Genomic DNA, 19,318 nt, shown 5'->3' with positions numbered 1-19,318 from the left:
GAAAAATCATAAGAACACCCAATAAGAACAAAGACTCTACTATAGTTCAGCCGCTTAGAAAGCAACCTCCTCTAGTATTGGTTAGCATTAGCGCGCAGGTTGCTTTCTAGGTGGCCAAACTATAGCTATGTAAGCCATCTTTACAAAAAAACATCTTAAATACTTAATTTTTATTATTTTACTCACGCACATTCAAACTTTTTGGAGTGAAAGTCTACCAACCTCTGTTGAGCCTGAACCTCTTGTGTTTCTCGAAGTTCTCCTCAGACACAAGTCGTTCTATCTCGTTGAGAGACATGACTCCTTGCTTCTCACAGAGAGCGTCCGGACATGAGATCTCATACGCACCCTCTCCGATCTCAAACTCAACGTAGGCTCGCATACACTGCAACATACAAACAGTCATTAGCAACTAATCCAAACAACATTCTAGAACTTCAGACTTTAGGACTTGATGATGTTCATTGAAAACGTGTTGAAGTTATAATGCTTATGTTTAGTGGTTTAACATTTTTATGAATAATGACGAGAAACCTCTAACTTTGAAATAATTAGGGTTTATTTTGTAGATGTTCCTGCACCATAGTGTAAAATGTCTTACTCTGTGATGATATACAAATCATGACAAAAAAAAAATACAAAAAGCAAAACATCTCAACGATATAAATAACATCTGGATGAGCTGATTTATATATAAATACTAGCTGTAACCCGCGGGCTTTGCCCCGTTTAACTTCTTAATTTTCAAGATGATCTCGTTCGCATGGCTCAATCACGTCCTGGTTGAAGTTCGTTCGCTACGCTCACTCACCTTTGGGTTGGAGCTCGTTCGCTACGCTCACTCACCTTTAGGTTGGAGCTCGTTCGCTGCGCTCACTTGAATTCAGGTTAGCTCGTTCCTTACGCTCACTTGCCTTCAGGTTAGCTCGTTCACTACGCTAACTCGCCTCTAGGTTGAAGTTCGTTCGCTATTCTCACTCACCTTTTGGTTGCAAATTAGCTAATGTCATAAATGAAAAAGAAATAATATTGCTGCACCCTGTTGGTAATCCTTGTAACTTAATGCTATTGAACATCATACAATAGAACTAGAACCAACTTGTTTAATTGAAACAGCTGTTAAGATTCATTAATTCCATTTCTCATAAGGTTAACATGGGAAACTCCAGAGCCACTGGGGCGGAGCCGATTGGACGGATCATGAAATTGATGGTGTATAAACCTATTCCATGAAATTCTACACGTATGTACCAAGTTTCGTGGCAATTGGTTCAGCGGTGTCTGAGTTTATCACTGCCAAATATATATATATATATACAAACATCCTCTTTTATACTTATAGATAACAAGTTATAATCATCTGAATAAAATCTAACAACAATAACAAACAATAAGTAACAACAACAATAAATGGCTCTAACAACATTCAACGTGACACCAAAAATCAAGAGGAACAAAGAGAATTTTATAGGAACTACTACTACTACTGATATAGCTGGTTGAAGAATCTTCTAACTGTCGTCAAACAGTAGAAGTCGACAAAAGCTGCAGTCCCTCCACTAACCCGCAAAAGTCTAGTCAAGCCGCTGTTGTAGGCATAATTTGTTGGCTGAAACCTCCTACCGAAGACAGTCCTGGATCGGGTACCTCTTGGTACCACTTTGACTTAAGAGCGTCACAGAGGAAGTATCAGTGACAGCTGATTTACATAAGGTCAGTGGTCTGTATGGGTGTCAAGGATCCTCCTCCTACACTCTATACTACTACATCTACATCCCTGAGATTTGTGATTTGTGAACCACAGTCAATATTTGTAGACAACCAAACCCTCTATTGCTTCACAGTGTACATTCCTACCTCAACCATTGTTGGTTTTGATTTTGACCTCTTTTGCATCCCACTTTGCCCATCTCTTGATGTATGGGTGGGAGAAATGTTGAACAAGTTAGTTTGAATGAGTTACTTTTAAGTAATTTATCATTATTGTGAAACTCTTACTTCACGATTAGTAAACACCCCGCCGCAGCAAACCTGACGACTAAGCGAATTTCCATTTGTCTGAATTGATTTTCAATTAAATCTATTTAAATAACATTAGGGTTTAATGAGTACCTAGGTAAGGAGGACGGTAGGAATTTGGTGATTTGCTTCGACAACTGGGGAACGGAACCCTAAAAATATCTTTACCCTTGCGTTTAACTTCAATGGGAAAGGTATATCTATGTTAAAATATCTCAATACCTTGATTGCAATGAAAATGCATTATAGCAGTAGAATCTAATACTGTAACATAAGTAGGTGAAGCAGATTAGAGGGAATCTGCAATCAGATTGTTCTATGACAACAGAGCAGTGAAATAGCTGAAGGTGAGAATCTGATTGACACTACAGGTGGCAAAATTAGCACCAAGCTTGCCTTTCATGCTCTTGAATTTAGCACTTAAGGTACTTCAATTAGAAAGTACCAGTGAGAATCTATTTTCCATTCTTTTTGTAGACAGTGATTGTTGGACATTTGAATTCACTTCCTTCTCAGCAGTGAACATTATTTTTTACATAATTTACTAAACAATTACAATAATTCAAAATTTAACATTACAGAATTAAGTTCTGTAAATAAATAGACGACAAAAATCATTAAACATGTTCTACAAAGTGACATCACATTGTATATCCTTCCAACCATTAGGCTTTAGGACTTATAATAATGTCAGAAAGTTTAACATACTCAACAGACCAAATGTGTCGGAAACAACGTTGTTAAAATAATCATCCAGGAAACAATCAAAATAACTCAAGCGTAACAAGGTGAAAAACTATAAATTATAATTAATTTATTTTGACTGGAATTTGGTTAATTTAGTACTAACCATAAGTATGTTTCAGGACATCTCAATATTTTGCTCAAATCACTAAAGGAGCAAAAACTAGTGCATCTAAAAAAAGGTAGCGGTAATTTCTTGCAGCACAAAATTAAGCTTATGAATAATATAAGAGACTATCAAATTAGAATATTAAATTACCATTTTTATTAACATAATTTATCTAGTTATATATTTGAATTTGGAATTCTGATTATAAAAAAGAAGAAGAAATCACTCTTGTTTTGCGTTACATTTTTATCAATTTGCAACATTAAATTTCTCAGAATAAGATATGAGTATAAGAAAGCCTTAATGTTTGCGAACAAATTTTGCAATACAGTGGTTAGATGGATAGTAGATTGATTAGTTAAGGAGTTAAGGCTGAATGTGTTATTGATGATTTATGCCCTGATATAGTGATTGTGCTTACTTTATCCTCCAGCTAACTTTATGCTTACTGATAGAAAACTCTGTTTACTTTAACTTAAAATTTGCAAATGTAGTTGAAAAACTATTTGTCATATTTTACTCTGCAACACAGAATTGTCTGTCATACCCATTCAGAAATCCTGAGCTAAACAAAATTTAACTGTTAATACATTGTCACACACAGTTGGTAAAAAACTATTTAGGTTTGCAAAGATTAAGTTTTAATGATATTCCCATATAGGGAAAATTAGTAAATTTCCCATGTAGGGAATAAGCTATTACCGTAGGTCTCATGGTAAGACCTAGGCGGTTATGTCCTATTCCGCCCGAGTTTTATTTCGCCCGGAGCCTAATTACTCCCAATTCGCCCGCGGTCCCAGATTAACCCCTATAATCCTCAGCTCTACCTGCGTCAGGAGTCCTATTCCATCCACGGTGGCGAAGCCCCGCCTCCTAGGACCCCACCCACCCCCAACTATGTAAAAGCCCTCCCCTACCCATCACCCCGTTATCCACCCCTGACTACACGGTTATTTAAGCTTAAAATATTTATTTGACAAACCAGACAAACCAAGCGAATTTACTTTATAGTATTAATGTAAAGTTTAAACACGAAGTTTTAAGCATTAAAATATAAAGAGGCATGTGTATTGATGTAGCCGTTGTAAAGATATGTTAAATCTTTATAATCTGGAACTTTCCTTTGCGTTGAAACGCTTCAACAGTGATATTGATACATGTTTACGACATAACAGATTAATAAAATTTGCTACCTATGTGCTGTTAGTTACTGTATGTTTGTCTTCCTATCCAAAATGTGCAAATAAGCAATTTAATTATTTAAAATATTGCGTTTAACGGCAAACAGAAACATACTAGTCCAGGCGCTAAACGGGTTGAGTATGCACTGAAAGTCTGACAAAATTTGACTTTTGATTATTGTTGGGGACATCTAGTAGATGAACAAAATCGATGATGTCGCATTTCTAGGGTGGTCACAACTCGGGGGGGAGGGGGGGAAGTTGCGCGGGTCATCGGTTTACGTTTCCGCGTCTAACTCACAAACGGTTAATGATAGAAAGGTGAATTAAGCGTCTATCTACGCCTAAATATATTGTCTTTTAAAAAGGTTATTACAACCTTTTTTTCTATCTCTTATACTTTAGGCGCTAATCAACATTTATTGCAAAAAATAAAATTTAAAAATACTTAAAAATGAAATATCGGAAATATTGCGCTTGTTTAGGGCATGTTAAAACTATTTATGGTTAGAAAAACTAACAAGTAGTACAACAACACCAAGTTTAAAGAAATCCGTGCAAAAACAACAGAGCTACGTTGATTTCAGTAAGAGTAAACGTGGAAAATTCGTAGTAGTACCGAGGCGCGCATGGACGTAGCCCACAGTCGATATAGGTTTGATGTTGTATGTAACTATGGGAAAGATGAATTTTTCTATGCTGTTAGACCATGTTGAGATGAGCATTTTCCCAAAAGTCCCCACTCCTAACCCTTTGTGCTTTCCTCTACCCCCCCCCCCTTTTAGATAAATTTGCAGTCTCTTAGAAATTAAGCTATAACTTTAAAACGGGTAAGGATAATAACGCAATCTTTTATTAATCATTTTGCGTTACGATATTCTACAAAAGGTGTTTACCATGGTATCCTAAATATTCATAGTTAAAAAATATCATAAACATAAAAAAATATTGTTTACGGATTAATTTATGAAACTTTTCTTTGTAGATGTTTTATACGAGGTCGCACAACAAAATGTTTGATACAAAATTTGGGGTGCATAGTTTACATTTTAAAATGATACATAGTTATTAACAGTTTGTTTGCATATAGTAGTTATAGATAGTACAGTATATTGATTTTACAGGACTCAGGCTTTTTTGTGCACCGCAACAATGAAAAAAATTACGTATATTATGGTTTTTGTATTTGAATTTGCCGCTTTATATAGATTATATTAACGTTATGTAGCTCATTCAGTACATATACAGACTGTAGTGGATACATATGAATGAATATCGTGCATTTGCTGCTGTACGCCAGAGCCTCATTTTATGGGTGTCTCACCTAAAGTGAACCAATAGATAACTTTTTTATTATGAGATATAGAGTTTACTTCTTATGGGACACTACCCTTTATTTTAAGATTTTTTTTAGTGGTTTCGAATTTTAAAAATATGTTCGCCATTTTCCAATATGGCTGACAACTTTGTTAGTCCTATGGAATACCCTGTATTTTATGATTGTTTTAGAATGTAAACGCACAACTTTTAAACCTTTTTATTCTTGACATTTTTCTCTAAAGCTACTTGTTTATGAGTTACATCGAAAAAGAAATGGTTTGTGAGTACATCCTGCATCCTCACAGCTCATAAACGTAAGTTTAAGAGCGGAAATACAAAGATTAAACAAGTTTTCAAATCACATCTACATTTAAAAAAAACCATAAAATAAATTGTTCCAATATCAAAGTAAGCTAGCATTTTTGAAAATGGTGGCCATTTTTAAAACAACAAAATCAGTATTTTTTAACGTATTTTATATATTTTTTTGAACGAGGACTTATATGTGAATTATTTATTCTTTGCACTTTCTCCCTCAACTTACTCGTTTATGAGCTACAGGTTCTTCTTCATCATCTTTCTTCTTCATCATTTATTCATCTAATAATTCTTTTTTTAGATTATCGTAACGCAAAATGACTACAAAGAAAAGTTTCATAAATTAATCCGTAAACAATATTTTTTTATGTTTATGATATTTTTTAACTATGAATATTTAGGATACCATGGTAAACACCTTCTGTAGAATATCGTAACGCAAAATGATTAATAAAAGATTGCGTTATTATCCTTACCCGTTTTAAAGTTATAGCTTAATTTCTAAGAGACTGTAAATTTATCTAAAAGGGGGGGGGTAGAGGAAAGCACAAAGGGGTAGGAGTGGGGACTTTTGGGAAAATGCTCATCTCAACATGGTCTAACAGCATAGAAAAATTCAGCTTTCCCATAGTTACATACAACATCAAACCTATATCGACTGTGGGCTACGTACCGTCCATGCGCGCCTCGGTACTACTACGAATTTTCCACGTTTACTCTTACTGAAATCAACGTAGCTCTGTTGTTTTTGCACGGATTTCTTTAAACTTGGTGTTGTTGTACTACTTGTTAGTTTTTCTAACCATAAATAGTTTTAACATGCCCTAAACAAGCGCAATATTTCCGATATTTCATTTTTAAGTATTTTTAAATTTTATTTTTTGCAATAAATGTTGATTAGCGCCTAAAGTATAAGAGATAGAAGAAAGGTTGTAATAACCTTTTTAAAAGACAATATATTTAGGCGTAGATAGACGCTTAATTCACCTTTCTATCATTAACCGTTTGTGAGTTAGACGCGGAAACGTAAACCGATGACCCGCGCAACTTCCCCCCCTCCCCCCCGAGTTGTGACCACCCTAGAAATGCGACATCATCGATTTTGTTCATCTACTAGATGTCCCAAACAATAATCAAAAGTCAAATTTTGTCAGACTTTCAGTGCATACTCAACCCGTTTAGCGCCTGGACTATACGATAACACTGCAATCCAAACAAAGGTCACTAGTTAGCTGCTTCTAGTGTTAAATACCCAACTGCACACCTTTGAGTTATCTTTATTCTACAATGTAAATAATTCACCTATTGGGTTTGATGATGATTGGAGTGTCGAATCGAACTCTATCACCATTTGCCATCTTTTATGTAAATTTATCGTCTGGTGAGATAACAGTATGAGAGCACAAAAGTTTTAAGTGTTATTAGATTATCTTTTTTTTACTTTTCATATACAATGTAATATAGTAGTATAAGCAAGGAATGCGTTAAGATAGTGTAGTTTACTCTTTTTACGCGAGTTGCGTACACTCTTTACCTACGACAATATTTTCTTATAAATAACCAGACAGGATGTGAATGAAGCGCGAGGGATGTTGACTTGGAATGTCCAAGCGTTGTCCGTGCGAAATAACAGGGGAGAAATAGCAGAGTTTCGCATTTTTCCACGAGAGGTTATATAAGAAACAAATAAAGTTTGTTTATGAATTGTTAAAGCATTTAAAAGGATCAGAACAGCTGTTTGTTTTTGTTTTTGAGATAAGCATTGACATAACCATATGATTTTACGGACTAGTCCGCAAAAAGCTATCTTTAGGTACTAAAACGATCCGTAAGACAGGTGTTTTTGAGACAGTGTAATGAAAATAGTAATTTAATATTTTACACAACATGTGTCAGGTTCATTCATTTTAACATAGTGGACTCTGGTTGATTTAAGTGGTAGAGTTTAGTGGAAACAGAAGGACAATTAGTTACTGTATGATGTTTACAGGATTACTGTTAGTAGCTTATTATTGCATATTGTTGTGTGAAATTTCCCAATTCATATTTTATTTATACTAATAAGCTTTCAAAACTATACACTAAAGAACTCTTCCCTGTATCAGCACACCTAAGTACTAGTACTGTACTCACTAAACGGCAGCGATTTAACCTATTTAATTTATTTTTGAATGTAAAAATTGTGATACCATTGGTAGAATAAATAAATAATTAAAAACTAAACACTAAAGGATAAAATAAATATCCGCCGCTGCCGCAAGCCTACAGACTTAGCATTAGCCAAGTCAACTTTACATAATATCAACTGACATACAAAGAGTTAGTTTGCCTTGCTGGCTTTCTATTAAAATATTTCCCTTAAAATTGTTAAATGTATTTACAATTTAAATAATATTAATTTAATGAGTAGCCTTTAGGTTTGCTGCTACACGGAAGGTAATGAGGTGTGTTTTTTGTTTATATTCAAATGGAGATAGCTTAGTGTTAAATGAACAATAATTGCCAAGTTTAATGAAAACATACCCATTGGTTAATACGTCACCAATTTTCTTTTTATCTAAAATTACTTATTAAATGTTCGGCTTTAATTTTATGCATAACAAAATCAAATCTGAAAAATGTAAAAATAAGTTATGGATCTTTACTTAAAAGTTTTTTATATGGCTTTATTTAAGACATATACCCCTTCTTAGAATTAAAAAGATTCCCTTAACAGCATTGTTTATTTACAAAGCAGCATTGGTACAATGGTTCGTTGCATCACTGTCAGTGGGAATGAGATTTTATAAATTAAACGAAAACGTAACCTCTCTTAGGAGTTATGAATAGTGATATAAGTAATTAAAATATTGTCGTAGGTAAAGTAGTGTATGCAATTCGCGTCAATAGAGTAAACGACACTATCTTAATGTATTCCTTGCGTAAACTACTATATTACATTGTATACGAAAAGTAAAAAAACGTCTAATAACACTTAAAACATATATTTGTGCTCTTATACTGTTATCTCACCAGACGATAAATATACATAAAAGATGGCAAATGGTGATCGAGTTTGATTCGACACTCCAATCATCATCAGACCCAATAGGTGAATTATTTACATTGTATAATAAAGAAAACTCTAAGGTGTGCAGTTGGGTATTTAATGTTAAATACCCAACTGCACACCTTTGAGTTTGAGAAGCAGCTAACTAGTGGCCTTTGTTTGGCCATGTCTTGGATTGCAGTGTTATCATATGTTTCTGTTTGCCGTACAGAAACATACAGTTAACGTACAGTAACTAACAGTTCATGGGCAGTCAATTTTATTAATCTGTTATGTCGTAAGCATTTATCAATATAGATTACTGTTGAAGCGTTTCAACCCAAAGAAAAGTTTCAGATTATAAAGTGGTAGGGGTGATGGGTAGGGGAGGGCTTTTACATAGCTGGGGGTGGGTAGGGTCCTAGGAGGCGGAGCTTCGCCACCGTGGATGGAATAGGACTCCTGACGCAGGTAGAGCTGAGGATTATAGGGGTTAATCTGGGACCGCGGGCGAATTGGGAGTAATTAGGCTCCGGGCGAAATAAAACTCGGGCGGAATAGGACTACACGGACCTAGGCCAGGGATGGATTCACTTTTCTGTTTTGTGGTCCCCAGAGCCCAAAAACCCACTCCCTCCGTTCAAATTCATATATATATATATATAGTTGCGTCTGTAATTTGGATTGCCATATATCAGGTATTCAATCCGTTCTTAACAATTAAAATTTCCCAACCAACGCACAAATATAATATACCTCTTAGATTGTAATTATCTAAACAGGTTTAGTTATAAATAAAGATTAAAATATCGCTTTTTACAACCAAAACAAGGATAGCGGGATTCTACCGGAAGAAAACAAAGCTGGACCACATTTTGAGGCCGCGTCACTGTTTCCGCCGCGGAGTGATAAGGATGATAGCGGTCGGTGACCTTTCTCTTATCGGAGAGGTCACTCGAGAATCCTCCGCTTCACCGATAACGTGATAGATTGCGTGATATATAGATTTTGAGATAGGTGATAATTAACTCTGATTGGTGATAAGAGTTATAGGAACTGAACTACAGTATTTAAACACGCTGAGTGAATCTTCCACGTCACTAAACTGATGATTGCGTGATAGATAGCTTGTCGTTAACTTGTTGATTTGATAGTTACGGCCTAACTCTGATTAGTGATAAGAGTTATAGGGAACTATTTAAACACGCTGAGGGAATCTTCCACGTCACTAACCTAATAGATTGAGTGATAACCGTGGCTTGTCATTAAATTGGTGATAGTTAACTCTGATTAGTGACAGTAAGTGGGGAGGAACTACTGCAAACAACACACTACGCCACTATGGGAATCATCCGCTAAACTGATATGGTAGTACAGTAGTTATAAAGTAGTGTGATGATAAGCCGGTCGGATTGATAATTTCGATGAGGACTTAATTAAAAAATGGCAGAGGATACACGTCCGGTAACCAGACGTGGATTAGACGTCCGGCAATTACTGTCATAACCTAACCTAACCAACCAAACTTGCTGATAATGAAAAAATCGAATTAAGGTTAAATTCTTTCTCTATTAAAAAATTATAAATGCCAAAAATTCTAATTAAAGATGTACAGTTAAGAATAAATTGTATTCAATGCAAAATCTTCGACAAAAAGTTGTGTCACCAATGGGACTCGAACCCTGGACCTCTTGCATATCAGCCGAACACCTTATCCACTACACCACGACTACCGATAGCTGGTGATGGTATTGTTGTAATAAAGGCGTTCCAGGCTCCCGCAACCCCATGACGTCATTGCCGTACGCCTTATCCACGTCCGGTTACCGGACGCGTATCCTCTATGTTAAAAAATACTATCGACACAGTATAATCGCTTTTTTATGATCAACTATGCATTTTTATTGCGGAGTAAATAATGTAATTATACGGTTCAAAATATAAGGTTTGACAAGTGGGTTTCTGCAGAATCTAAGAACATTTTTAGTATAGTGAGTTCTACCGATAAACTGACTTGGATCAAAACTGGATAGTAGAGTTGTGCTTAGAGTTGATGTTATGACTGGAACTTTGGACAACAAGATTCCCCGAGCTTCTTATGGCAGAATGTTTATCTGTCAGTTTAGGTTTCCTATAATGAGAATGGACATAACCCCACAGCTGTCTATTGAAAATTATATGAAGTAGATTTGGTAGATATGTATTTATTCACAGACTATGAATTTGGTACCCATTAATTATATTTTATCCAAAGCCATTTAATAATCCATTTCATCCATTTAATAAAGTATTTTAAAATGTAATACAGTATGTAGTTAACATTGTTATCTAGATGTTAACATTGATATATTCGTGTTTTTATGCAACATTTTTTAAAGTTATTTCAACTTGTTCGGCAATAAAAAATCATAAATTTGATTATTTATCAGATATTATATTTAATTGCTGCGGAGCAGTATGGGTCCTCTAGTAAATATTTAAATTTCAATACTTGTAGATTGGACTATAATTAAATGCTGTGTCTTCAATCAAATAAAAATTTAGTGACATATCATTTTTTCAATAACCATTACAACACGCATACAAACTATCTACAGCTGATAAGATAATTTCAAATAATATAGGTCCATCAAAAGTTTACGCCCCCGGGTGGGCTCGAACCACCAACCTTTCGGTTAACAGCCGAACGCGCTAGCCAATTGCGCCACGGAGGCTCTTGTTGTGGAGGAGGTCACCGTCACAACTCGGATGAGCCAAGGTCAGGGAATGAATATTGCAGGCGTATATATCAGCCTGCAATATTATACCTACCTGGTAGGTACCGTAACTGAAGGTACTCCTCCAAGAGTAAGGTTATAAGTTAACAATATTAATATTATGTAAACACATAGTAGAGCAAAGTCCTTACTGATGGGTATTAAGATTAAGATAAAAAAAATAACATAACTTAACGATTGTTTACATTATACCATTCTGCAGAAAAACCTGCTCGGTGGATTTTTTCATAAAGAAACACTCACACACACTATGCGGTAAGTTTATAGTATAGTACTTCAGCTCATGTAGATTTCGCAGTAAATTTTAATGTGTTATTTATTTACTTATTCGTAGACAATGACGTTTTACATAAAATGACGTTCATTCATAAATAATGATGCTGAGACGGAATACCTAAATTCCGTTTTTGCGTAAAAGACCGCTGAAAATTACATAAGATATATAGTACCTAATGTAATGAAAAGAAATACGAGGAAAGTCCCGCAGTGAAGGCAAAAACCTAGCTTGACGAAGAAACAAAAGGTTAACGTTATTATCTTGAAATGTCAAAGCCTTTCTTAAAAACTTCTGTATAATGATGTGACTTACGACGACATCAAATCAAGAGAGTTTTCTCCAAAATGTTCTCTGTAAATTTAACATTCGAAAATAAAACTGCAATATATCCCTTGCTATAACTTAAAATATTTACAGAAGATGGCTACGCAATGGCTCGATGTAATATTAAATTACATTGCCAGAACACAAATATTACAATACTACAAATACACAAATACCAGTCGACTGATTTCAAAATGGCGAGATATTGGGATGAAAAGGAACGAAATATCCCGTACGTAGAGTAAATTATTCTCGATTCCAGAGAACCTTTCTCGGAAGAGACCCTTCCTAACAAGGAACTGTTAGGATTGCTTATATTTTTCATTACAACAGTAATGAAGGAAAAAAAGAAAGATTTGACAACTAATAAGATATTGAGAAAATATCTATTGTATATTTTTATATCTCATAAATTTTCGAAAATATTCTAAAAGAATTCACAGCTTAACAAACTGTCAACTATTTAGAAAAATACCTGTTGTACTAAAACAACTCATTTCAAGTTCATTTTTGTACAAGCAAGGAAAACATATTGTACAGTTTTAAAAATCCTGTACTGCACAACAAATTTAGCTCGTGCAATGTATTTCGACATACTGCACTAATTCGCCTTATTATATTTTTGTGTCTAACTATACTTACTTAGAACGTGTAATAAACGCCCCCCTGGTAATGTGTGTGCTCTTCCTAGTGGGGAGGTAGGGGTGTAAAACAATTCTCCACGGCGTAGAATACAACAGACGGCGCCTGGCGTCACATACGTCCCGACGCCTGCTGGGCAAGTATTGAGCTGCCCTTAAACATCTGGCCTTAAACTTGTTGTATACTATAAATGTATCTGTCCTTAAACGTGTGCTTTCCTAAGTTAATCTGTCCCAAAAACAGTTATTTTCTAAATGTATCCACCCGTAACAAACGCGTTCTTCTAAAATGTAGCCCAGTCAATAAAGGTTTTGTGTCGGAACAAATTAGTGACAAGCATCTAGATGCTTAAATGTTTCTAACCCTAAAACTTTTAGATTGCAGAATCTAAATGTATCTGTAAAAAATATATCGAATTCCAAGAGTATCTGTTCTTTCCTAACTTTCTATTCTAAATAAATGTAGGCCTACTTGTATCCTTTACACAGGTCTTCTTCTTCTTCTAAATTAGTCTGCCCTTAAACATATTGCATTTTAAATTTATCTGGCATTAAATATATGTCCTCTTATGACTATATTGTCTTTTGAATTTATCTTGCCTTTAATATGTGTTTTTATTTATTTATAAAGCGTAAATATCCTGGATGTTCTTTCTCTAAAATGTTTCCTCCTAAAGTCCTAAGCCCTGACATTGTTATCTTCGAAAATTATACGTCCTTAAACAGTTTTCTAGACTTGTCTGCCCTCATACATGTCAATCAACGAATCTGTCACCAAAATACCGCATTTTGAGTTCATAATATATCCCAACATACTTTGTGCTCTCAATTTTATAAACTGAAACCCTTTTGTTAATCCTGCTTCTAAACGTGCTTTTCACCTTATGTAATTTGTCCTTAAATATATCGTCTCCAATTGTATTCGCCTCTAAACAACCCACTTTGTAAAAAGAGTATCTACTTTTATTACTTAATGTTTAAAAAGTTATTTGCGCCTAAACATGGTACTTTCTAAAATTATTATTCTACTCTAAGTAATGTGTCTTATACATGTATTTTAAAATTTTTTCAATAAATTGTACAATGAAACCCACAAACACGTTTTCTTCTAAATTTATCTGTGTCCAAACGTGCTGTCGTCTTACGTGCCAAGTTGTGTTCCAGGTACATACAATGTTTGTACGTTTAGTCGGGCTTTTTAATATTTCCAATTTTATAGATTTAATTTGTGGTGTGCAATATTAAGTAGAATGAAAAATACGTGTCCCATACTTATTTCACAAGTGTACAATTCGTCCCGAAAATCGCTTCACTGAGTGGTAGTTCCCCAACGTAAAACCAATATTGCCATACTCTTCTAGTTTACCTCCAAACAAACAATGACAACAGATGGTGGGAAACCTTGACCAATAAACGGTCGACTGCTGTGATACGTTATCTAGGGGTCAAACTGAAGGTCACAGGTAAATAACAATACAGTAACACGAGAGTGAAGTCAACAAGCAGCTCAGCACCGCGATCAATGTGTTATTGTCGACAATGTAACATGGAGAGGGTGACGACTGACTTTGGATTGATAAAAGTAAACTAGGCTGTAGTTATTTAATACGACATCAGAATTTGTGACAAGAACAACTCACACAGTAAATACGTGATAAGTCTACATCAAAGTTCGGTTACATTTTTCACCGAAATCCCCCAAAACACGTAGATTCAAATAGTTTAATCGAAGCAAGTTCCTAAGAACGTGGTTTCACTATACAAACATGGTACTACGTGTTTAAACTATTTTCTGTCAAAGTCATGTAAGGTTTGGTTTTATTGTCGCCCAAAAGAGTTCTTTAACCCCGCAGCATCCATAATTTTCTGTAAAAATCTTCTGAAAAATCGTTTGTAAAAGACATGGTAGGTTTATACTATTTTCTCTCAAGACTTTCACGAATGCCATGCTATTTATGGTTCATAAACGAAAAAGTGTACAATTTTCTGTCAAAATGGTTCATAAAATCATAAAAGACATAAGACATGGTCTGTAGCATATTTGTTCTAAATCTCTGAGTAAGGCATTATTTTACATAGCTCTCGGCTAAATGTTTTATAAACAACTTGGCTTACACAGTTGACTGTCTAAATCTTCATAGAAATGGGTTTGAATCTCGGCAAACCCGTCCACAAAATACATAAATTTCTATTAAAATCTGACACAACAGTCAATGTTTTCCCTTAAGTCTGTATGTTTCTGCATAAGACCTCTGTAAATAGTTGTAATGATGACTTAGCCAATACAAATTGTATAATATTTTGTTAATTCTGGCTTAATAAACGATTTGATTTGATTTGATTTGATTTCAAAGAAATGTGGCAATGTTTTCCATATTTTTCAATATTTTCTGTTAAAACTAAACTGTCCGCACGATACGTGTCTTGACCTTATTTTCCACCAAGATCATCCATAAAACACACGGTTTACGCTATTTCCTGAAGAAAGCGACGACAGTATAGGAGAGGGGGAGAGAGGGTTGGGTGATGTTTTGTTTTGCCTACAAACGCTACAAACGCACGAGAGATGAACACGTGATGAAGGGTCACGTGGCTCGTCTCAGTCAGTCTACTACGTCACTAGTGTATTTCAGCTTTCCGAAGAAATATATCCGTAAAAAATACAAACTTCTCATCAAAATAAACTTGCGAAAAAAAATCAAACACAGCATGTACACTAATTATTCATTAGTACAGTGTTTTGATACTAATTGTGTATTTTATGTACTTTTGAGATTTGAAATTGATAAACACTTTTATGTTTGATTCATAGTTTTTAACGTAAACTAAGAAATTTCACTCTCAAAAACAAAATTTTATTTCATCTTATGTATTTCACCTCGAAACCATGTACTGTAATTTTAAATTTTACATTTCGGTAAAAGTCTCCGAAACCAACTGTACTGTATAATTAAATTAAATGAGAAATAAGAATGAGTTTAAAGAAATCTAAAAATGAGCAGCCAGAAGATTTGAAGATTACTCAACGAGTATACAATCTTACAAAAATGTTTGTAAGTATATATAAATGTTTGAATTCGTCAGTGAGTCATGCTTGATATCGATAGTTTTTATTATTACTGTATGAATAATTTACTAAGTAAACTATATTCTATACACGTCAGTCAAAACTAACTGCTAACATGATAACTGCTAACTATTAACATGATTAAAAACACAAACTACAGGCTACTGGAGTGTGTTGAAACCATTTCCAATATTAATCTGTTTCTTTATTGGCCATGAAGACGAGGAAATAAAACCACCCAATAGGATATATGAATACTGAATTTAAATTTTAATCCATTTGTCACTAAAAAACTATGCAAAACTACAACTTAGGTAGACAGGCACTTATTTCACATTACCTAACACCTGGGCTGTTTTGTGTCTCCCATGACGTATTTATGACTAGGACACATACTGTTCTATAACAACCTCTGAGGGCAAATTAGAAACATAAACGCCACTATCACGTCACATTACCTAGTCCTTCTATCAGACATGATGTGATCACAACAGAGACTTGTCTAGGAAGGTCACTACAGTATCACTAGTCACTACGCAGTATTGGGCCATTGACAGCTAGTGACCTAGAAAAGTCACTAAACAGGCTTTGTAGTTTCATACATTCAATAAATATACCTCTGAATGAAAAAATGACACCACGAAGCTAGTCAGGGGTATATTTTGTAACTAAAGAAAGTTTGATAAAGACAAAACAGTAGAAGGAATACAATTCAAATATGTGTAGTGCAAATTAATGAAAACAATTAAGTACACGGATAATTTTGTGTATATGAGATGTGACAATGTGACAAAATATAGATTATAACGATTTAGTTAACCATCGAGTGCTTCGACTTGAACAATTAACTTAAACTTAACCGATGACTAACATTTCAATTGCGAGTAGTTATTTATTAAATAAGTCCAAGGTATGAAAGTAAGGTGTTTAGTTGCATACAAGCTGCATTCAGTTGTTGTGACTACCGGTACCCGCAAACAAATATTTGGGTTTAATGGGTTTTGGAAATCGTTGCAGACATTTTGTAACATTATTCTGGGCGTTCAAATAATATACTTAAAGCGTTAAATCGACCACAATTTTTTAACAAATTAATTATACAATTTGTTGCAACAAACTACACGCGTTGAAATATACATGTTGATAGTTTAATATTATAAAAAGTAGGCTAATTAGTTATCTATGATCATAACTGAACAAATTTATTGTTATCAAAATATTGACTAAAACCCTGCAAACTCCGTTTTAATAACATTTACGTGACGTAGAAAAAGATTGTTGAATCATAGAGGATTGAGATTAAGTTTACTTGGAATTGAATGTATCATTATTTTTTGTTTACTTTATGACTGTCCCAAGACATATAAAGATTATAAACACTTGAATCACACGAAAAAGCAAACATGCAAAGCTTTTCATTGATCTTGGGCTTAAAGCTATAATTTTGGATTTAGCTTATTTGTATCAAATTTTAAGTTCATTATCACTAACTCATTTCAACTCACTCATTCCGTGGCTTAATACACGGGACGAAGACCACTTACTCACAACATGAATATTACAAGTGTCAAATTACAAACCTTGTAATACAACAGTCTGAAGTGTAACTACCTGTGTTACTCGATAACGTAATTACAAGAGTAATTTAGGATGAATAATTAAGCAACTCGAGTAACCAAGCAAGGGCGAGTATTGTATGTATTACAGGGTTAAATTACTCGTTCTATAAATAACAATGTCAAACCTACCCGACTGAGTACAAGGGAGGTTGTCACTTATTGGTAATCGGGAAATCAATTTTCCATCGTCAGATGTGATCACATTTTCCGTTGAGCGTAACGTTAGTGACAATGTTATTTCGAATAAGCCAAAGCCCTGAGGTATTTATTTTTACAATCGAACAACTTTTATACTTCTCTATCGAGGAGACAACCTTATAACGAAACCAGGAGGATCAGTTTCGCAAATAGCTGATTTAGTTAATGTCCACAAATATTATATGACACTAGGATATTGAAACTTCTCAAAGATACAGCAATATTGAATTTTAATCTCGTTCAAACGCTCAACATTCCTAATCAACGCGTTAAACAAATGGCGAATTTCAAATTTCGTGTTTCTAGGTTTCAAAGTTTTCATATGCTTTGATTTCATGTTCATTTTGTATATGTCAATACAGTAAAATATTACTGAACAGAAAAAGTAGTAAAAGCGGAACAATGGATTCTATCACACTTTTAACACTAAGGGATATTTTATCGTTACAAACGATGTCTGGAAAATTGTCGTAGTTGGTTTAGTGCCAACATTTTGGGACAAAGTGTAATGGTATAAACATTTTATTTTTGTGCTAAATTCGACTATGATAATTCTTATCGTGATAAAAGTTGCGTCTAAATGAATGATTTTTTCGTGGTTTACGAAAATGAGGACTTCATTTAATTATCTGATGGCATTGACTTACTAGATTTTAAACATGAAAATGTATTCCAAAGCAGATTAACCATACTAATATCCTAATCTTACAAAACTTAAAAACCTTAGATCCACTTATCATCTGATTCATTGAACAACTCATTTCCTAATCGAACAGATCGAACTCGTTAGCTCCTAGACAAAGCAGCGTTGTCACCTGGCCAGGTGATAAGGTGATGACAAACAGCTGATTGTATGACTCACATCGAGGTGATACAAAGGGTACAGACTGTAGTGGAAATATTGTGACTTTGTGGTTAACACGGCACGCCAAAATAAGGAACCCGAACGTGACAATTAAAAATTACACACAGAGGACTACTGCCATACTGCCATTTTGTAGTGTAACGTATCAACAATTAATTTCTTATGACACAAACAAGTGTAGGCTACTCACAGAAACAGCAGCCAAACGAAGTATTTACCTGTAACACAAAGAATCATTGTAAATAAATATTCAACGTGCTGAAAAAAGGAGTTTGCAAATTTTGAATAACAAATAATACAGTGCATATTACGATAATGTTAGAAGATTGAATGTTCATAGACAAGGAATGAAGGGAAAAAATCAATATGAAAAATAATGTATTTTCTATGCAGAAGTAGTAGTTGAAAGAATTAACCTACACAATTCCTATTACGTAAAACCTTTACATTTAAACTGTCCACTTTAAGTTTCAAAAAATGAATTAAAAAATTGTGAGTATTTCGTCGTTGGTGACGCACGGTGAGCACCGACCGCTATTCATTGCACTAAAAGAAAACGAGTCAAAGTAACGAGTAATGGTCTAAAAGACACATCTAAATCAAATAAGGTTTAATGATAAATTATTTCAGAATCATGTTCGACGAAGAAATCTGAAAACTACTCAAAATAAAGGTTTGGACACAGCCAAAAGAAGCAGAAACGTCAAACTGTTACAAGCCCGTCAGAGATTCTCAAAGTGGAAGAAAGTATTGTCAAAGAGCAATATATTTGCAGCATGACAAACATGTCAAAGATCCGACAATGTCAGGCAGCTACTCAAAGTGAAAGAC

General features: G+C 34.4%; 1 protein-coding gene and 1 non-coding gene across 3 annotated transcripts in view; both read right to left on the bottom strand.

Moving 5' to 3' along the window:
- The window catches only part of LOC129002290 (E3 ubiquitin-protein ligase RNF144A-like), a 157,656-nt gene that overhangs the window by 10,647 nt on the left and 127,691 nt on the right, over positions 1–19,318 (bottom strand). For both annotated transcript variants that reach the window (XM_054429975.1, XM_054429976.1), the window contains exon 5: positions 223–385. In XM_054429975.1, coding sequence (XP_054285950.1) covers positions 223–385 — 163 coding nt within the window. The remainder of the gene's footprint in view (positions 1–222; positions 386–19,318) is intronic.
- On the bottom strand, positions 11,360–11,433 carry Trnan-guu (transfer RNA asparagine (anticodon GUU)). Its single transcript has one exon. It is a non-coding gene; the product is annotated as a tRNA-Asn (tRNA).

The sequence above is a fragment of the Macrosteles quadrilineatus genome, unplaced genomic scaffold, assembly GCF_028750875.1.
Source record: "Macrosteles quadrilineatus isolate MER2022 unplaced genomic scaffold, UCM_ALF_1.0 Scaffold_9__3_contigs__length_116548681, whole genome shotgun sequence".
Classification (NCBI taxonomy): domain Eukaryota; kingdom Metazoa; phylum Arthropoda; class Insecta; order Hemiptera; family Cicadellidae; genus Macrosteles; species Macrosteles quadrilineatus.
The sequence above is the reverse complement of the archived record's forward strand: the minus strand, read 5'-3'. Positions and strand labels throughout refer to the sequence as shown.